We start from the raw sequence: 22,002 nt of genomic DNA, 5'->3' as shown, positions 1-22,002 counted from the left end.
ACAGTGTTCAAGAGGCGTCTGGATGAGGAGCTACAGGGTATGTTTTAGTGTTTGTAGTAGCAATGGTAATGGGAGGACATTTGGACTAGATGATCTTGTAGTCCTTTCCAACCTTGTGATTCTATGATTCTCTCATTATTTCTTTTCCTCTTTTTATTCTCCTGGAGTGTAGTTAACTCTGCAAAAAATATGCATTAAAAATGGTTTCAACAAATGTCGCTTCTTCCCCAATTTTCCCAGGCTTTATTTAATCAGTCTCACAGCACACGGGATGTCATAACAGTGTAAATATTTAGTGTAAATGATAAAACTCCTATCAATGACTAAATAATTTTTGCCATTATTTATTTTTCCTCTTCATTATTCAGAAGTTCAGTCAGATGGGACCTTCAGAGGTGTCTTTTCCAGCTGTCTGACCACCTCAGTGCTGAGCAGAAGTTAAAGCGTGTTATTGAGGGCACTGTCCAAACGCCTCCTGACCGCTGACATCTGTGGGGCACCTTCCACCTCTCCGGGAAGCCAGTTGTGGGCTTTGACCACCCACATGCTGAAGAAGTTTTTCCTAATGACCAGCCCAAGCCTCCGTGGCACAGCTGTGGGTGCTTTCTTACTGAAGGGCAAAGCGAGAGCTCTGAAAGCAGCAGGTAAATAGTTATACTTCAGCCAGCAAGGACCTGCACAAGGCGGATGCGCTTATGGCTTCAGAGTAATAAATGCGTTGTGCGATCGTGCTTCCTTCTGTTACTTACTGCCATACAGGGTGGCTCAGAAACAGCCTTCCATCAACACACGCTCGGTGCATAGGCTGGGAATAAGCCGGAGGTGGCTCTATGTCTCGCACACTAGCGCAGTACCGCCGGCACGGGATCCAGCCCGCCGCTGACCCCAGGCGCCCTGCAGAGCCCACGGAACGGGACCTCCTCCGCGCCGGTAGGGGGCGTCCCCGCGGCGGGCAGGGCCGGGTCGGGTCGGGCCGGCGGAGCGGGAGGCGGCCATGGCTGTGCTGCTGGAAACCACGCTGGGCGATCTGGTGATCGACCTCTACACGGAGGAGCGGCCCCGCGGTAGGGGCGCGGCGGGCCGGACCGGGGGGAGCCCGAGGGTTGGGTGGCGGTGAGGCGGGCCGCGGGGCCGGGACAGTGCTTGGGGCAGCGCCGTGCTGGGCGCTCCGCGACGCCGCCATTTGGCGCCCGTGGCGCCGCCCGGGGTTGTAGCCGCCCTTCGGCTGGCAGCATCCCCTGTGGGGAAGGGGCTGAGGCCGCTGGCCTCCTCTAGTGCGCTCAGCCCGGGCTTTGGAGCTCCGTGCTGGAACCGGGTCCATAGGAGGGTCAGAGGTTCTGTGGTACCCGTGGGTCTCTGTATTTACAAACACCGACTGTTGCTGGAAAGCTTGTTTGTCTCTGTAACGATGTGTTTATACATGTAACACACACTGAAAGTATCGATCAGTGACAATGTTTGGCACCGAAAAGCAGCAGTGGCCTTCTTTCCTGGCTGCTCTAAAGGAACTGGGGAGGGGAAATGTGTTCCTGCATATGCAACTCTATGACGGAGACCTTACAATGTCTCTGACAGTGCTTCATAAGCCCTACGCTGCCAAGTCTTCACACACCTGCCCCAAAGGCAGCTTTGTATGCACTGAGTCATAAGCCTATTCTTATTAGACCCAGGGTTTTCTTTATTAAATATTAGTATCATTTCTTGCAGCTTGCCTGAATTTTCTGAAGCTCTGCAAAATCAAGTACTACAACTACTGTCTTATTTATAATGTGCAGGTGAGTATTCTCAATTTTTGGTGTGGTATTTTGTTTGTTTGTCTGAATTCACAAACGTGACAGCATCTTACGTATTTTTCTTTGTGACAGAGAGACTTTATCATACAGACGGGTGATCCCATGGGAACTGGCCGTGGAGGTGAATCTGTATTTTGGTAAGTAAAATGTCTGGTGTTTAATCAACAGAAAGGTGGTATGAGAGCAAAAGGTTGCACTTTAATTGTTTCCAGCTCTTTTGGGGCAGAACTGTTGTTTAGAAGTAAAATTGTTGATGCATAAGCTTCTTTGGCTACTATAGCTGAATACGTCTTTAGTTCCTACACTGATTTTAACCATTCAGAAATATTTTATGGACAGCATTCTATCTTCGGCCTAAGAAGTGAAGTTATAACATGCTGTATATAAATTTCTATTCATTTCTGAGTGAGCAGATAACTAGGTTTGGTTCTGTAAGATGAGAACCATAACTAGATGCTCTCTGGGGGACACAATCATTAGTAGTTTGTTTCTACATATATATATTTTTTGTAACAAAATGTATTTAGCTGGGCAGGAGGAGAACACAGACTGTTCTTCATTTCCCCTGTGCATTCTTACACTCTAAGCAATCCTGCTGTCCTGAAAACTTACCTGAGTTCATTTTAATCATGCTGAATGTGTACTGGGAACTCAGTTTCCTTGTTAAAAATATTAGTGGTCATGAATGTAAAGGCTGAAGAAATTCACATAGGTGGAACTTGGCAAAATATGTGTGTTCTGTATGTTATTTTCATAGAATATCTTAGGTTGAAGGGACATTAAAGATCATCAAGCTCCAGGCCTCTGCTGTAGGCGGAGCTGCCAAGGATTTCTTTAGGAGTTTAAAGGATTCATTTGAAATTGCTGTTAAAAATAGAATGAAAATTGCAGAGTAGAACTGAAAACCTGAGTTGGTGGAGAACACAGTATACTGAGATAAATAGCTCAGTTTGAACAGAGTTAGTGTTGCTAGACTAGCATTGACTTCTCTAAGTCTGACCTGTCAGAGCCTTTAAATAGAAAACTTTGAGCATGTGAATCTGTCGTGATCTTGGAAGCAGTTTAATTGTGCTAAGCAGATGCAAGTCTGGGTGCATATGCTTACTAGGCATAAGCTGTTTCTGGGTAGATGAAGTTTGGCCCATTAGTGCAGCAGGTGGGGAAGAACTGTGTTGAGGGAATGGTGGATACTGCCCTGCTGCTAGCATGGAGAATGGCAGCGTTCACTCCTATTGAAGTCCACAGAATTGACATTTCTGTTCTTGCTACCCTGGAAACTGTTGCAAGGAAACTTTAATTTGAATATTCTCTTCATAAAGACTTACAGCCGTTTAGCAAAATTACTTCAAATGCAATGTTATTCCTTAAATTTGGACAAATGTGTATATCGATCACTTCTCTGTCAATTATGGAGAGAGGTAAAAGTCAAGAATAGACTTCAAAAATGGAAAAGGTTTTAATGATTTGCTGTGTATGTTAAGGTACTTTGTATAGTTCTGTGTGTATGGTGAACTGAGCATACAGGCAGATTTAATGGCTTTCTGTTTGTTGTGGAAGAGAAATGTGAAGCATAAAATGTTATGGTTTTACAGCGTAGGCTTAATTTATTTTGATGGAAACTTCTTATCGAAACATGCATTCCCTTCTTGCCCTAGAAAAATGTTATACGCTGCATAGAACCATATAAGCAAGCCTCCAGAAAACCTCTGTGAAAGGCTTCAGAAAAAAAAATCTGTTTTCTGTAATATGTAGTAAGTTATATAAGTGTACATGTCCTTAAAAACTATGCACAGATACAATGTAAATTCTGGTTTTATCGATAGAATCATAGAATCACCAAGGTTGGAAAAGACCTCCGAGATCATCCAGTCCAACTGTCTACCTTTTACCAATATTTCCCCACTAACCCATGCCAGTTCAACATCTAAACATTTCTTGAACAGCTCCAGAGATGGTGACTCCACCACCTCCCTGCCTGTTCCAGTGCCTGACCACTCTCTCAGAGAAGTACTTCCTAATGTCCAACCTAAATCTCCCCTAGAGCAAATGGCAATTTAAAAACAAAAGAAAAAAGAAAAGTTTTCTGTTTTACAACGTTTGCTTATCTCACTTTTAAAAATTCATTCTCCTCATAACGTGTTTATTATATATTTTCAGTAAGCTGTACGGTGATCAAGCTAGATTTTTTGAGGCAGAAAAAGTGCCAAGAATTAAGCACAAGAAAAAAGGAACAGTGTCAATGGTGAACAACGGCAGCGATATGCATGGATCACAGGTCAGCGTGCAGGGTTGGGAGTAAGTCTTGGTACTCATCTAAGTAAGGAAAATGAAAATTCCTTGAATTTGCAACGTTGACAACAGTGTTGTCATCTCAACAGCATCGTTTTATAGGATCACAGAATCATGGAGTAGTTTGGGTTGGAAGGGTCCTTTGAGATGACTTAGTTCCAACCCCCTGCTGTAGGCAGACACGTCCCTCTAGACCAGGTTGCTCGCAGCCCCATCCAGCTGGCCTTCAATGCCTCCAGGAGGGGGCATAATGTGGTCAAAAGGCCTGTGCAAAAAGGGCCATAGATGAGTATTTTTCATTGTGTTCCAGGTGCCAATAGTTATTTGATTACTGAGAAGAGGTTGAAATGCTCGGCTTCAAATCCTGTCCTAGAAAGATTTGATAAATGTTGTTAGAACTTAATTCTGTATTTTTTTCCCTTCTGTTTGTTCACTTTTGTTAATAACGTTATATGATTTAGTAAATGATAGTATGGAGTGGGCAGGAAAAAAACCTTTAGTTAAATGTTCCATCTTAACTTGGAAACTGAATTCAGAATTTGTTTGTATGACTATATTGTATTAATGCAAGCTTTAATATCCTTGCCAAAATTATTATAAAACAGTTTTTGAAAGTGGTGTTGTTTCCAGTTCATCTGTGCAAAGCTTTTGCTGTAGATGTGTTTAAAGCCCTATCTCATGTAATACTATTTCTGAATAATTATTTTGGATGCATTGTCACTTTTATGGGTTAAAATGCCTCACATGAAGCATTCATATGTTTGAATTGAAAAATGATTTTTTTTTTTACATGATCAAAGAACAACTTAAAAAAAAAAACAAAACCCTGCAGTTCTATTCCACCTAGAGCTTGTTGTAATCTATGGAGTTAATTTTCCGGCTTCTATGCATTGTAAGTAAAAAAAAAGAAAAAGAAAAAGAAAAATGCTATATAGTTTTTAGAAACAATGGCATTTGTATTTGTAGTTAAGAGTGCAGTTTGCTAGCATGTAGGCATATGGCAATAAATGCAGTTCCCACTAGCATTACCATAGCTGCTTTGTGAGGAAAGAAAAATTTCAGGAAAATAAATTACTGTGGATGATTTTGTATCTTCTTTTGTAGTTTCTTATTACAACAGGGGAAAACCTGGATTATCTGGATGGTGTGCATACAGTATTTGGAGAAGTGACTGAAGGCATGGATGTATTGAAGACAATTAATGAAACCTTTGTGGATAAAGATTTTATCCCGTATCAAGATATCAGGTGTGATTGCATTTAACCTCACTTCTTGATTAATATAATTTAAGAAATTTATCTTTTTGGAAACTAAATTAATATAGCAATACAAAGCGACTTGTATTCTTTTATCTTTATATTATTGGCAAAATGCTTTATAATCATGTCTTAATAGGAATTTCTTCTAAAAGGAACTTAGTATTTATTATGGGAGCGTGTCATGAGTTAATATGAGTCATGAGCCATTAATCTGTAAATCAGTACAGACTTGTTCTCATGTGGACTCTGCATTTTATATAGAGTTGTTTAAGACCTCTGTGAACTTGCAGAACAGGGATGGAAGTGTCCAAGCTAAACTGTAAGACACTACACTGGTGATGGACGCCAGAATAATCGGTGGTTGCTCTAAGCAGTTTTATTCCTTTGGGTTCTTTTGTGAATTCTTTGTGTAGTTGGAGAAATTAGGAAGCAGCAAAAAGGTAAAATGTTGCTTGATATTAGACTTTACTAGACTATAGACTGGAAATAACTCTCTGAGAAAAACAGATACTAAAATAAGAAAATGTGCATCTGTTGCCTTTACAGAAGCATCAGTTTTAATATTAACAAGCATATACTATGTTTGACTTTTTGGGATGTAGCTGAGAATCACCAGGGCTGGTTTCCTTTTACTTGAGTAAAGATAATTTTATTTGCTTGTGACTGGTGCTGACCTTGATGTTGCTTTCTACTAGGATAAATCATACAGTAATTCTGGATGATCCATTTGATGATCCACCTGGCTTGCCTATTCCTGATCGCTCACCAGAGCCTACTAAGGAGCAGCTCGATGTGAGTCTTTGTGATGGCTTCTTGGGGAAAAGCAGGGAGAAAGAATGAAACAAGTAGATCCCTGTTAGTCACCAGCACAGGCTTTGTCAAAATCTGTATCTTTAATACTTTGTAAATTCTTTAGCGTAGGAGGATAAGAGATGTTTTTCTACTACGCCAGCTTGAGTTCTGATACGTGAAATGCTTGTCTTCTTTTTGGGGATATTGCTGTGTTTAATCCAATATCTGTTTAATCTGTCAGAAAATGATAAGAAGTTATTTGAGTGATTTGCTGTCCTGTGGTGGAATAAGTTTGGAAAGCCGTATTTCAGATTTCTAATTAAAGACTATTTAAGCACAACATTCAGAATATTCACCTCTGATGTTACTTTTTTTTTTTTTTTTTTTTTTTGGTACACTTTTCTGGTAGAACACAAATATGACTACATTTTTAAATATGAAATTGCTTGTTGTTGGTTCCCTTTTATATGAGAAATGTTCTGTTTGTATTTCATTGTAAGCATTCTTGGTCATTCTTTTATGTCTCCGAGCATACATACTGTTGTGGTGTATTTCTTTAGGCAGAAGGAGCATGCTGGAAATTTAGCTGTAGTGAATAACTTAGTCACAGCATAGAGTTACGAAAGTTGCTAAGTGATACTATCTCTCTATATGGATACGTTTCTTTCAAGCAATGAATACATTAACCAGAGAGAATACTGCTTGTCTTTAAACTTAATAGATATATAATTGCAAGATTGAAATTAGGCTTTTGAGGTACATCTGTACTCTGCTTAATCTCTCACATACCATCGCATTTGCTGAACGGTGTAAGGAATTTCACATCTCACTGCCAAACTTGGCAGAAATTTGAAAGCTTGCTCTTAGTTTCCCCCTGCCTGTAGCATGACAGAAGATACAGCTTTTGATGTATGTGAAGTATTTGTAGGAGCAGCAGTGTTCTAGAGATGAGGGGAAAACCTTAAACTTCACATCTTGCTGGTGGTAGATGTGCAGATACATGTTGTTGCTGTTGTTGCAGTACATTATCTTTAATAATATGGTCTTATAGGACACAACAGAAATTTGTGGTGTTTGTTATTTTCATTTCTGGCAGGAGCTATCTAGATTAGAAATGAGCTGATATTTGTGGTGTGTTGTTGATTATGAGGTGGGGTTGTAAAGAAATTCAGAAGACCAAACTGTGTTCAGTTCAAATTGAGCCTGGAAGTTCGTATGTAGTTTATGGTGCCTGAAGCTCATGAGGGTAGCATCTTTTCTTTTTTAACCTGAGTGGAGAGAACAAAAGGAAAGACCAGCTCTGCAGAGATACATCGCTGGAGCATTTCTCTTGTCTTGGGGGGAGAAAGTGATACCCGAGTGATATTTGGAAATTGAGAATTTTTGGCCAGGAGTTTAATTAGTTTTTTTCTTTAATTTTTTCAGAGTGGAAGAATAGGAGCAGATGAAGAAATTGATGACATGAAAGGACGCTCTGCAGATGAAATAGAAGAAGTTCAGGCAGAAAAAGAGGCAAAAACTCGTGCAATTCTTCTGGAAATGGTGAGCATCATTTTCTCTTTACCTTTCTGGTGTTCTGTATGTGCTCGTTGTATTATGTGTAGAAAGTTGTGTACTACTTATCTTGAAATTGCTGATATGATGTCATGGCTCAGAATCTGTGCTATTACATGTCTGTGGTACAGTGAAAAGAAGTAAGCATGAGCACTTGATATTTGTGACTTGTAGGAAGTGGTTTTCTGACTAAACCCAGTGCTATATCATTTTCAGGGCCAAGAGGAGGCTTTATAAAAACTTGTTAGGAGTGCATCCAGTTTTAAAACTTAACATACATAATGTGCTGCTGAATGTCTTTAATCCCAAAAAAAGGTTTAGCCTGCATGGGAGAGAGCTGAGCAAACTTGAAATAAACTCTTCATAGGTGTTTACATTAATCCTGTGTGTAATGGCTGTCTTCCTTCTGTGGGATTATCTGAAATTTAACATTAACTGCAGTGATCTGCAGCCGTGTGTTCTTGTTTTGCATCAGCATTGGGCCACTGATGTATTTTCTGGATAAAGCTGTCTTTAAAATTAAAAAAAAAAAAAAAAGGCAAGGAGAAATGTGAACCAATGTGATAATGGGTATTGCTGGATAGTCTGCAGTAGGGAGCAATGTTATATAAGCTGAAGAGATTTAAAAAAATGTAGTGTACTGCCAGTTTCGCTGATTTAAAAGACAAACCTAAAAACTTGCAGCTGTTTGTTTCATTGTTCCTTTGTCAAAATGGTCAAAACTTCTCTGGCACCGTTGTGTGCTTAAGCTATTTTCTGAAATATGTTCCTTACTTGTGTTATTTTGCTTATCTAACAAGTGTACGTTTACCTTTTTATTAGCATATTAAGTGAAATAGAGATAAGTAATTTATTATCAGTTGTCTTTCATTCAAGTTTTTAAAGACGTGCTGTAATTCAGTGGGAGATGTTGTGATTATTTGTATTTTCCTCTGGAACTTAGATTGCTGGTTTTGATGTGGGAATTTTGACCGGAGGTTGCATACATCAAAGTTGTGTGCACTGTAAGCAAGTGTTGCCTCTAAGCAGGTGTGAGTGCTGGCTCCCTTCTGCCTTTCTGAACAAAGTTGTGTGATTTTAATTTCTCATCCTTATTAAGCTAGATGAACTAAAATTTATGGACAGAAATGATGAAAGCCTATTTCTGACCCCCACAGGTAGGAGACTTACCAGACGCAGAAGTCAAGCCACCAGAAAATGTGCTGTTTGTTTGTAAACTGAATCCCGTGACCACAGATGAAGACCTAGAGATAATATTTTCACGATTCGGTCCAATTAAAAGGTAATTATTGTAATGTGAAACAGAATGCTTTCTTAAAACTGAACATGATGCCGTCAGTGTTACTTAGCTTTAGCTGTTAAGTAGTTATTGTGGTGTGTCTAGTAATTTACCCGCTGTCAGACCGCAGCAGTGGTGATACAAAGTCACATCTCACCAGCTGAATATCCTGTCCCCACAGTAGCTTTAAGTGAACACCTAGGGGAAGTACAGGAGCAAATGAGACAAATATGGGACTTTCCCCAGTCCTCCACCCTTTCCCTCCTTTCAGTAGTTTGCAGTTCAGCCACTACATAAGCTAGATGTAGTCACTGGGTGGGGTTGTTCTGTTTTTTTTTGGCTTTTTTGTTTTTTTTGGTGAGAATTTGTACAGTTTTGGATAAAGCAGTACACATTTGTAGCACCCAGTACGTTCTGTCTTAAAGTGTTCCCTGTACCTGTTGTCTTCTTCAGTTTCAAGCCTGGCTCCTAGTAGATGCAGTTGATTTCCTCTTAAGTTGGTGTGAGGAAAAAAAAAAAAAAAAAAAAAAAAAAAAAGATGGGCAGTGAAACCTACTTTCCTACAACTCTCTAATGTATATAATCCCAAATCATCTTTTTTTTTCTGGCTAGGTGTACAAGTCTACATACTTTGTAGAGGAATTTTCCTTACCTTGTTTCCCTTTTCTCAACTTTTTTCTATTCTTCTGTTTTCACCTCAAGGTGAGAGGACTAGAACTGCTTACAGCATTAAAGAAATTACAGAGTTCTAGTGGCACAGTGATATTCTCCACTTTGTTTTCAGTACGTTTTCTAATTACTCCTGGGGCTGTGAATGCTTTAAAACCTGGGCTGTTTTCGCCGTGTTGATTTCACAAAAAAAATCATACAAATTTTAGAGTCTTTCTCTTTAATCAGTTGTAATTGTCAGCTCAGGTTCTATCGTTTTTCACAAGGCACAAGTAGGATTTTCCCCCTCCCATGCTCATCTGACTGTATTTATCTGCACTGATGGTCAGTTTTTACTTAGTTGTTCAGTTAGACTCCTAGGAACTTTGCATTTTTTTTTGTCTTGAACTATTTAATATTATCAGCAAACTCCATGAGTGACCTCCTTACTTTCTTAAGAGAGAATGACTATTTACTATGTCTTGCACTTGCTTATTAGTACAGTCATCCCGTGTGCTGTTATTGCTTAGTTTCCCCCAAAAGCTTTGTTGCAGGAATTTATTAGAATTTCCAGAGAGATTTCAAAAGAGTATCACTAGCACACCCCTTTTAAAGAACTTTAGTTAGGTGTATTGAGGTCTCGAGTAGGTCCTATTTATTCAGATGCTCACCAAGTCAGTCTTGTTCCTTTTCTGCTAGTTTGTGCTGGACTGACAGCAGGCATGCAGACCTGCAGACCACCAGATCCTTCACTAGACCCTGTAGGATGAATGTGAGAAATTGGCACGGCATTGCTATCCTTACAACTGGAGCATAATTTCTGGATGCCCTAGAGACTTTTTACAGTTTTTTTTCTATCGGTTTGTTTAATAAACTGTTCTGCAGTCCTTCCACTTTCAAATAGATCCTCTGAATAATCCACAAAGAGAAGGGATATTGCACATGTCCTGCTTTCACAAATCACAGACTGCCTCCTAATTCTCAGCAACAAGCTCTCCTTTGGGTCATCAGTTACCCTCAGGTGGAGCTTGATACATTCTAGTTGCTCTCTCACATAAAGAGCAGCTCTGCTGCATTGCCTCACTGGCACGACTTTCCTAAAAAGGGAATAGCCATCCATGGCAGCATTATGCAAGCTGTCCTTCCACGTCTTCACGATCACAGTAAGATCTTGCTCTGTGACCTCATACAGATCGCTAGTGCCTCCTGTTTAATTCTCATGCTGCATGCATTAGTATACAGGCACTTTAGGGAAGAAGAGGGTGCAGGTATCCCTGGAGGGATATTTTCTTCTCAATTAATGGCTGCTGCAAAGAATTCATATGGTTTGTCTGAGTAGTCTTTTCTCCTTTTTCTCATCTTGACCATCTTGTGGATTGTGTGTTAAATCCTAGTATGTTAGTTGCTCAGTGCAGATGAAGGACATTCAAGTCTCACACTGATATCCCATTTACTGTACTCGTTGACTGTTTCAAACTTTGTGACCAAAATTCTCACATTATAGGCGAGAGTTTGGCAGTATTTATGCAATGCTATAATTATTCCCATTTTGCATTTCCTAATCCAATAGTTTAGGCTTCGTATTTTCGCTCAGTGAGCTTCCTGATAAAATGGATGCTAATGAGCTACCCTCTAAAAGGAGAAATTTGTCACAATATTTATTTAAACTTTCCCTTTCCTTTCTAAAACCAGAATGTGAGGTTCATTTTCTTCCATTAGTGAAATGCAAAAGACTTGATCACCAGCAGTAATGTTGAAAAAGAATTATATTTCATCAGAATTTCATCCCTAGCTCTACAATTCATTCTTATTTCACATTTCAAGTTAAGGACTTGTGAGTTAAGTGTAGTAGTTACTCAATTGGTTAATGTCACATGTACTTTCTCTGTGCAAAAACACTACCGCCTTACCAGAATCAACTGTTATAATACCTTTTAGACCTGTTGTTTTTTTTTTTCCCTTTTATATTTTAACTGTTATTCTTCCTTTTAATCAATGCCTGCCTGTCCTATGCTTTGTGCTCCAGAAGCACTGACGTTTTAATTTCATGACAATTTTTCAGCTGCGAAGTGATTCGAGACTGGAAGACTGGTGAATCTCTTTGTTATGCTTTCATTGAGTTTGAAAAGGTATGGTTTTTAATTATGCTGTCTGTAGATTTTGCTTATGCAAGTTCATTTTCAGTATACTTCCATTAAAGAAGAACAGTAAAATCCTCAAGTGTGGGGTACCTAACATTTTCTCTTACTGACTTAGTTACAGAAATTGTAGGTCCTAAGGCAGGCCAAAGTCTTGATTCAACCTAGCAATACCAATGGATATTTAGCCTGCCTTGAAGTTAGTGGATTTGGAGTAGGTCTTTTTATTTCCCAGAGCATGCTTTGTAACAGTTTTGAAGAGTAAAAGAAGGGAATGCTGGGAGAAAATGGAGGAGTACTGCATAAAGAGAGGAGAAAGAATTGAAGATAATAGATTTGTGTCTGCAGTACTGTACCCTATGTTCAATTTATAAATCGTCAGCTTTAAGCTGCTCTTACAGTGTTATTGATAGAAGTTTTCTTTATGATGTATAACTTCTTTACAGAGACTTTCTGATAGACTCTAATCTGTGAGGAAAACTAGACAGCACTGGAAAAGTCAGAAGACTCTTCTTTAGCCTACTTGTGTACTTAAAATAGAACTTCTGTTACCTACGTTGTTGTCCCTTACTTCCTTTTTTTCTCTAAATATTACATACACTTTTTAAACTGGTGAAGTAAAATGGAAAAAAAAGATGGAATTTAGAATGTTTACATTGGGACAAAGCATAATTATTTCTTTTGAAATGATACAATGCAAAAACTGCTGTGGTTTGGACAATTTTAGAAAAATACTCTGTGGAATGTTGTTTGGAAAACGTGTACCAGTAAGCAGTTGAGTTTGTGTTTGAGCTCTTCAGTGAATACTGTTATGAAATGGTCACGAGTGTACATTTTCTGGAAATGTTAATATCAGGAGGAAGACTGTGAGAAAGCCTATTTCAAAATGGACAACGTGCTGATAGATGACAGACGGATACATGTGGATTTCAGCCAATCTGTTGCAAAGATTAAGTGGAAAGGGAAAGGTAGGTACCCTTGTGATTCTTTGGCTCCTAATTTAATAAGCTGTGACTTCTGAACTGAAGTATATTATGTAAAGAGAAGCAATTAAGAGCTTAAATCATCTCATTTTTGGGGATGTGAATTTCCTGGCAGCACAGGAACACAGAGCAACAAAGTGTCTAGCTCTTCTCTTCACTTCTTCCATAAGGAAGAGTGGAAGGGTTTCCTACTGCTACTTTAACTGGGTAGGTCAGAAAGAAAAAAAGACCATAGATTGTCTTTTACCAGATAGATTTTTGCCAGTTAATCATGAGCTCTCCATCTCAAACTTTGGAAGTGACGCCTTTGGATGCTTACAGCAACATAGCATAACAATACATTGTTACTTTCTGAGTACTTTTCATTATTCAATGTATAGCAATTGAGATATAGGACAAAAAGTGAATATTTAGGCTAGGGTTATCTCCTCTGTAGGCCAACCTTATTGTATAGCTTGTGTGGCCTTTATTAACTGAATTACACGGAATTTTTTTCCAACGTAGATCTAAATTTTCCTCAATATTGGAAAGCTAAACTGTACTGTCATTTTGTTGGGCTTATCTGGTACCCATAGAATGACCTAGGCAAAGTGCTGTCGTTCCCCTTCGGTTGCTGTTTCTGACCTAGCCGGGCAACAGCGCGGTTTCAGGTATGACCGGGAGGTGGCAGCACGCTGCTATGAAATAGTATCTTGGTCTGTGAGCTGCTGTTGCCAAGTGAATGGACAGAAAAGCCTGTGATGTCCCTCTTAAATCCAGTCATAACACTTTTTGGATAGCTTGTGAATTCAGATGGAGACCTGCAGCTCTCAGAGATTTCCCTTGTGCACGTGGGAGTAGAAAGTCATTTAATAATGAGGGTAGTCTTTAGGAATTCTAAGTAGTGTGACGTAGATCCTGTAGAGAAAGAGGGACTGAAGCAGTTTTTAAGTCCTGCTTTGTGATAATGTTCATATTTCATCTCCACTGTACATGAGTGAAGAGAAAGCCATATGCTTTTTAATGAGATCTGCAAGCAAGAGAAGCACAGAGTCATGACTTGTACTACACACTTTTACTCTGACATTCAGATGTCAGTATTGCTTCTGGAATTATGAATCTCTGCAGGGCTACGAAGAGCCCTCAAACTCATAAATGGAATGCAGTGGTAGGTGTGACTCTTGTTGATTTTTTTTTTTCTTTTTAGTTCTGCCAACTGATCTTTTTTCTGCCAACAGGTGGGCAGTACACCAAGGATGATTTCAAAGAGTATGAAAAGGAACGTGATAAGCCTTCAAAATTTGCTCTAAAAGAGAAGGTGAAACCAAAGCAGGAGTATCCTTTTTCAGTCAGAGGCATTTTTTATGCCAAGGAGAGCTTATGAAAGCAGACTGGGAAAGATTTCATATTATTAAAGCTTGCCATCTGGGTGTTTTTGCTACCACTTCATATAACCATCTCACTTTTGAGATGGAATTAAGCATTTTGCCTGTTTCATATGATGACTTGTGTGAATTTAATGAAATCAGAATATGCTGTTTCACTTTTGTGTTTTATTCAAGTAATTATTGTTTCCTATGTAGAGCCATAGAGTGGCATAAGGCATAACAGAGATGTTTGGTTTTGCATGGGATCTGCTGTATCCACAGTGAAAGAAGAGCGGTAACGAAATGATGTTTTGCGACCCTGTTTTCCTTGTGGTGGAAACAGAAAGCAGAAAACTGTAACTTGTTCAGAGATCCACAGATAGGAAAAAAATAAAAAACTGAGATCTGGCTGTACAGTTTATCAGGATAAGATTCAGTTGTTTTGGAACAGTTGAATTTTTCATACCTGTATGTTTTGGTAAACCCTGTCTGGTAAGTTGGGGTTTGTTTCCTTTATGAACTTCTCTGTTCTTATATTTATTAAGTAACAAATCTGTTCTTAACCAATACAATCAGTACCAAGTATGACCTTGTGCTTGATGAGGAAGAAGAAGAATCTCAAACAAGTCAGTCACACTTGGCTAAAAAACAGAAGAAGAAAAAGCACTACCGCTCTGAAGATGAAGAAGATGACAAGAGGACCAAAAAATACAAGGTACTTATCTCTTCTTGAATTAATGATTTAACTTCATATCAGTTTGTTGCTCTATTAAGAGAAGCCAGGAAGAAAAGTAGTCTGATTTACAACTGAGGACCCTGTGTGCAAAGTTCCACAAAGTACAGCAGCTGTGAATGTACAGAAGGCTAATGTCAGTATCTGATTGTGAAGCGTTCCTGGGTCTTTCTGGACTTTGGAAGCGAGGCATGGATGCCTTGGCAAAAAGCCACTCAGACTAAGAGGCAATGTGGCCTCTCAAAGGGTGGAAGATCTTCAGCATTTTGAACCTGCTATTCCCAGTTATAAACCATAATTTCCGATATTCTTGCCAAAACTTTGGGTGTTGGCTTTCTCCCATGTGGAATCAGAAAGACAGTCTCTTTGCATTGTCTGTTTATTTTATTTTTATTTTTTTTTTTAAGTTGTGTAAAATTTGTATGCCTGTTTGCTTGGATCCAGATTGTACTAGCATACAGTGCTGTAAGGCAGGCTGTGGGGAAGGCTGTGAGAAGGCAGTGGTTCTGCCATTCAGTCATTTCTCTGCAGCCTCTGCGGTCAGCATTTTCACATTTTTCTGAACCTGACATAGTCAATATGCTGATCTTTCATGGGAACTGAATGAAGGGTCAACTACTCTTGAAATTTGAACATTATGTAGAGGTAAGCTATGCAGAAAATATAAGCATCCAATATTTTAACAATGCAGATTTTGCGTGAGAACAAAGCTGTCTTCAAGCAACTTTGCAGAAAGTGATAAGGTTGCAGCTACAGTAAAAGAATCATCCTGGCATGTATTTTGAGTACTGTTTTGTGTACAGAGAGCATACGTAATTCTGTTGTTGCATCACTTCTTGCTGTGATTCTAAAAAAAAAATTTTCTCACAAACACTGGTGGTGTTTTGTCACTTTTCATTGCCACTCCTTTGGCCTATTGCTCACTGGTGATATTAGTCTTCTAATTACTGCTTGTGTACTAACTGGACTGGGATCCTTTGGATGAGGAAGGATCTGGTCAGATAAGTCTGGAGCATAGAATTTTTGCAAGGGGTCTGCCTTCATGTTGTTTTGGACTTCCTCTGGTCTTTGTGGCTGATTCACAATGTGTTTTCAACATTCTTGCAACAAATATTTTTGCATGTAAGAGTTGCACTTGAAGGTTCAGAAAATACACATACAGAACTGGCTGGTCATTTGTTATCAGCAGAGAACATTTAAAAATCATTCAGATGTCTCTTCACTGTGCTCACATTCAATTTTGTCTCTACAAACATTCAGTAAGTGTTCAAATTCATGATCAAATTTATAACTGTAACTCAGTACATTCCATTTGAGAATTGGCACGTTGACTTCAAGTGGAGTTGCAAATAAAGAAATCGATGATTTTTTGGCAATCTTGAAACCTGTACTCAAATTCCTTTATCTAAACAAAAAGTACAACTGCGTATTTTTCATTGTTCACAGGGTCATGTTTAGCCAGTGCATCACAATGCATAAACTTATTTGCCATCACTTGAGGCAGTGCCCTGTGGGATTCTGCCCAGGCAGGGTTAATAGCACTGCAATGTTCAGTTGGTGCTGAGGGAAGAGCTGCTGCCATGATGGCTGCAGGTTGGACATGCCTGCTCTTGTACAAATGAGTTTTGTGTATTTAGTTCCACACAGAGTATCTGTGAGTGATTTGAATGTGACCCTTTTCAGGTAAACTTTGCTAGCAGCTTAGCTGACAAATCATACTTAGAATATACTATATATATATTGTGTGTGTGTGTATATATATATATATAAGTTTATAATTGAGTCTTAATCTGGGGAACTCTTACAAGAACCAGGGAGGGAGATGTGTTCTTGAGGCAGTGTCTGAGGCCTGCACAAAGCAAAACAGTATGGAACTTTTTGGATCAATGGTAGCGTATTTAGTATAAGCAAACTGTTTTCCCTTAAAGCTATTTTAGAAGTAGGAGAGGCATTTGAGGTAAAAACTTTAAAACAACAGCTAACCTAACACAATCAGTTGCTAAAGATCATAATGATTATGCATCACGTACAGACTTCTGTCCTGAACCCTTAGTATTGCAGAGGTTTTAACTGACAGAGAGCAGAGTCCAGTAATAGAAAGTTCTGGCAACTGAAATTGAAGCTGGTGCTACCAACTCCAGCTATGACTGAAGAAAAGGGACTTTTATTTTCTGAATAGTTTCCGTGATGTAGAGTTGTTTTTCTGTTCTCTTACTTTTTTTTTTTTTTTTTCTTTAGTGTATTTTGACTCATCCCTTTTCTTAGTTTGACACCGGTTTCCTGAATGTTCAGCCTCGGAGCTGAATGTTAAGAAGATATTTTTGAACCCTGTGCTGTTTGATTTGATTCCAGAGGGCTGAAGAGGTAGGGTCTTGTGGCTGCTTTTAGTAGGCAACAGGATGTGGGTCTGGAGCAAGAGGCTGCATCAGTGTGTGGGTTTGAGAATAGGATTTGGCAGAGTATTTTGATTGCTTCTGCTTGAGATCCACATTGTGACTTTGTACCCTTAGCAGCTTTCTGGGTCTGTGGAGGAGTACAGCACATCTGATGGATTTCTGTTTGACATAGGCTCTCTGAATTTCAGATTTCTGCAGCTTGTCATTTTAGCAAAAATATATTGATCTTTCTGCTTTTAATCTCCTGCTCTGACTGCTTATTGGACAGTGTTTGATAAGGTTTGATCAAGATCTCCTTATTGAAAGGCCGTCTCTATTTGTTTGATCCTTTTAACCTTTCATCAGTGTGCTTTATGTACATAGAGATGGCCTATTTTTAATCTGTGCTTGTAGTCATGGTATTTCAGACTGGTTTACATTCAGCACATTACTACTTCTGGCAAAGTCAGTCATGACTTCCAGGGAAGCTTCTTTCCCTCTTTTAATAACTCCTTCCGCATGTGCTCACCAACACAGTACTGGATCATGGCTTATTTGTTGGCAGATCAGAGGCAGTGATCCTGCATTGGGAAACCTGGACTTCAGCAGTAAGAAAAAAAATCTGTTTCTAAGTAGTAGTCTCCTGCTTTCAACAGGAAAACAGCATTTTTCTGACTTGGGTAGTGCATAAAGGATTCAATTTCAAATACTGTTACTACTTCTATCAATGTAATGTTTTGAAGACTTAACATTTTGTATGCCAGAGAATTGAAAAAGGTAAAATGTTAGTTAAGGAGAAATATAACTAATTTTTTGAGAACTAAGATGCAATTCATCCTGTTAATTCAAGTTGTTATATTGTTTCTTTAGTCTGTGGTGGTATTATCTGCCATGCCAACCTTTTTGTGGCACTTGCAGCTTCAGACATGTCCTGTACACCTTTGCCTCAAATGCTTTTTGGAAGATCGTTGCGCTTATCTGGCTCCATGCTCACGTGACTTTTTTTAATCCTTTCAGCAAGTTGCCCTTTTCTACGTTCAAAGCAGGCCATTTGTCATTACATTCAAGTCTTCACTAGCCTTTCCCCTTGTAAATGAGGAGTTCTGCTTCTAGCTGGGCCAGCAGCCTCTCTCTGATGTTGGCTTTGTAGATTTTGTACTGAGAGTTGTTCTGTTTTTTTCCCGATTCCCCTTGTGTTCTCCCTCAGCAACAAAGCACCCCGAAGATAGCAGGGCACTGTGCCCCCCACCTGCTTTACTGGCCAGTATTTTTGTCTTGGTCCATTCTGCTTCACAGCTGGGGGGTTTGCCTCCTGATGTTCACTCAGTCCTTGACACAGAGAGACATAGAACCCAATTTCCTGTTCAAACATGGAAACCAAGGATTTGGGGTTCGTTAGTAACATATTTGATAAAATAGTTAAAGGGAAGTTGTGCATAATTCTGAGGGTGAATGAGCAAACCTCTTATAAGTAACTGGAATCAACAACACTCTTTATTTTTGTTTATTCAGATTCTAAAAATGTACTGAAATAGAGGTCAACAGTAAAGGTGTAGAATAAGCATTTCACTACCACTGAGATTACTGTATTCAGCAGCAGCAGAAATTTTTGGTTATGTATGTAAAGATCAAATCTGTATCCGTGTGTGTGTGTGTGTGTTGGTCCTGGGGTTTTGTATTTCTTATTGCAACTGTAGAATTTCAGCATTATCTGCATAATCCTGAAGACAGCATTTGCTCTTGGGAGTTGCACTGGGGATTGTGCTGGTCTCTGCCTTTCTGGATAAAAGGTTGCTTGGAGGAGAGTTTCCACTTTTCTTTGAAATTAAAAAAAATTTGCTTGTTTGTGAATGTGATTTAGGTTTTAGCCATACACTATAGTAAATGTCACTGCACATATTTAGAAAAATGAAAACTAAAATTAAGAAAGAAATATGATATATTTGGTGCAAGCGTTTCTCCTAACTCGTAAAATATACTACAACCCCACTAAATATGATCTATACTTACCAGAGTACGTGTTGGTACAAAACTGTCAGGAAGTATTACCTTCAGAAGTGGCCACTGCCTTCTTAATGCCAAGTTCTATATGTATATTCCTGCAGGATTTGGAAACTGCCTCCTGTATTTTTGTCTTCCTGAATATCTTAATTGAATACTAAGAACAAAATAGTTTCTAGCGGTACTTAAAAATGTCAGGATGTTAAACACGTGTTAAAACTCAGTGTTTTTAGTAAGAAAATGTTCTGAGTTCTGTGACTTTCCAGGTGAAATGGTGACTTTCAGAAGGATCTTGTTCTAAACTGCTGTGCAGCTGGGGCCCGTATGGGTGATGGTGTTAGCACATAGTTGTTCCAGCATGTTGTGTGTCATAAATCTATCAGTGTGGCATTTCACAATCTGAGTAATGAATCCATTTCTCCTTCCTTTACTCTAGTATGCTGTGTCAGTGATTTTGTACAATTCACCTATTGCTGCAAGCAAAGCAGGTGTGTGTATGCGTGAATCTGTTTCACGTAGAATCGGCCTTAGACTGTTATGGAACCAACCATTCTTGACTCTTTCAAGCTCTTCTCACGCCTTTGTATTCTTTTCCACTTCTGACTGTAACTGCATGTCCATCCAATTCCTTTTACAGGATGCTGATCGAAAACATGAAGGAGAACGCTGTAGAGAGAAGATGAAGAGTGAGAAGAAAGACAGGCATCGGAGTCGCAGCCGATCTCAAGAGAGAAGTTACAGCAAGCATAAAGACAAATACAGAGAAGATGTCCGAATAAGGGACTGGGATAAAAAGAGAGACAGAAGCAGAAGTCCTAAGAAATCAAAAGACAAAGAAAGGTCTAAGTACAGATGATGGAGGAGCAGGAGATATGAGGGAACTAAAATAGTGTTTTCTTCCTGCATTTACAGCATACTGTCATATGACCGTGCAAGTTCAAAGCAGCTACGTTCTGTCAGCTGTTTGGCCTTATAATTCTTTGAATTCCCAGTGTATGACTTGGAGTAAGGCTTGATTCCTAAAAGTGTTTTTTTTTTTTTTTTTTTTTTTAAATAAAATGTTTAACATTAGTATAATGATTTGAGTCTCCAATAAGGAATGTTGTCTAAAGCTTTTTGGAAATGTAAACACGTGCTATCAAGTGAATTGCCTACTGAAGGGGTTGCAGTACATGCTTCCTTTCTGCGAGGAGAATGTACTTGTCCTTCAGCACTCTCAGATGCTGTGCTAAAGGAGTATGATAGAGGACCTGGGAGTCAAAAATGTTATGTGCACACTCCCTCTAAAAAGTGATCTGATACCATTTGCGTGAGTGCTCAGAGCTCTGTTTCCTTCTTTTAAAATGAAGAGCTATGGGTTGCCTTAGTCCTGACAGCTCTCACTTGCTGAGAACTGTGCAGTAGTGCTTAAAGGCATTGAAGTGCTGCACTGCTGCTTGCAAGGGTAAAGGAAGTGCTGTGCTGTGCTAAATCGTTTGCACTTAACTTGCTCTTTTGTTACATAGATCCCTTGGCTGTGTGGCATTATTGGAAAATGCCTCTCAAAACATAAGGTTCACTTGCTACTTGGCACAGCTGCAGTCAGTGTTAAAGATCTTGAGCTCTGTTGTGTCAGGACATCCAGCTGTTGTGACATCAGGCAAGTTATGCTGAGGGGATAAGAAAGAAGAAAGTGATCATTGGCAGGAAGGCAGAATTTGTAACTTGCACTGCACTTGCCAAAGCCAAGATGGGATTAATTTTCAGATTTTGTGGCAGAAGTGTATCAGTTAATAAATCTTAATCTACAAAGGAATGCAGGTATTGTTATCAGAGTCTGGGTCTTACTGAAAGTCAGCAGGCTTTTAAATGTCCAGTTTATTCCAGTGTACAAGATCTGGACATTTAAACAGTATTATTCAGTTTGCTTACATTTTAAGAACGTGCATGCTCGCCTCTTCCTCTCCAGAGTAAGATCTTGTGCTGATAAGAGGGAAAGAGCAGCTAAGGTTGCAGCATTCAGCATTTCTTCCTCCATAAAATTTGTGATGACTCGGAGGAGTCTGGTCTGGTGAATAAATTTAACTTTTGTGGTTGTGGTTTTGCTGTGGTGTCTGATTCTGTAGTAGGTGTGTAATAAGTTTTTGTAGGTGGGTACATCTCATTGGAACTTGATTTGAAGTACAAAACCAACCTCTAAAATACTTGGTGGACAAGAAGAGTTGGTCTGCCCTGGAGGCCAGGAGCAGTTTTACTCTGCTTGATGAGTGCATTTGAATGCACTGTATGCAGAAAGTGGACTTCAGACCAACAAACTCCTATGAGAAGGCTGCTGCTGAAGGGACAAACGAATTTTACTGTATGGCTGAAGATTCTGACTAAGCTGGCCAGGCCAGATGCCTACAGCATTCAGACCAAACTGAGCAAGGATACTGAAGTGTATTATGTACAGATAGGAATATTCTTTCCAGAAACAGCTGTATTCCCTTTGGTTTGTAAAGATTAAGTGTATTTGGCTTAAGAGGCTGCCTTTGCTAATTCTCTCCTATCTAACTTGTATATATTCCAAAGCATGGAACTAGAAATTCAGTTTCCATAACGGTGTCTAAGTTATTTGGGGGCTTGTATGGAAGCCTTCTCTTGGGAGCGTGTTGGGGCCTGGGGCTGAGTTCTGCACACTGTTCTCATCAAGAATTCTGCCTTCAATAGAGGGTTTCCATAGAACCTCACAAGGCCAAGACGTGATGCCATTAGGAGTAGTGCTGCTGAGGCAGTACATTTTGTCATGTTCTTCCTGCTTTGTTAAAGAAATGACATTTGTGCTGGCATGTTG

At 39.3% G+C, this 22,002-nt stretch overlaps 1 protein-coding gene across 1 annotated transcript; it reads left to right on the top strand.

Moving 5' to 3' along the window:
• The first annotated feature begins 911 nt into the window (after positions 1 to 911).
• PPIL4 (peptidylprolyl isomerase like 4) lies at positions 912 to 21,268 on the top strand. Its single transcript, XM_085217006.1, has 13 exons — positions 912 to 1,064; positions 1,708 to 1,775; positions 1,866 to 1,930; positions 3,951 to 4,068; positions 5,187 to 5,329; positions 6,037 to 6,133; positions 7,559 to 7,675; positions 8,845 to 8,969; positions 11,677 to 11,743; positions 12,609 to 12,720; positions 13,953 to 14,049; positions 14,658 to 14,796; positions 19,828 to 21,268. The coding sequence occupies exons 1-13, from the start codon at positions 995 to 997 to the stop codon at positions 20,044 to 20,046; spliced, it is 1,437 nt and encodes a 478-aa protein (XP_085073132.1). The 5' UTR covers positions 912 to 994; the 3' UTR covers positions 20,047 to 21,268.
• Positions 21,269 to 22,002: the final 734 nt, after the last annotated feature.

The sequence above is a fragment of the Meleagris gallopavo genome, chromosome 2 (assembly GCF_905368555.1).
Source record: "Meleagris gallopavo chromosome 2, MGAL_WU_HG_1.1, whole genome shotgun sequence".
NCBI classification, from domain to species: Eukaryota; Metazoa; Chordata; class Aves; order Galliformes; family Phasianidae; genus Meleagris; species Meleagris gallopavo.
This window is presented reverse-complemented; position numbering and strand designations above follow the sequence as displayed.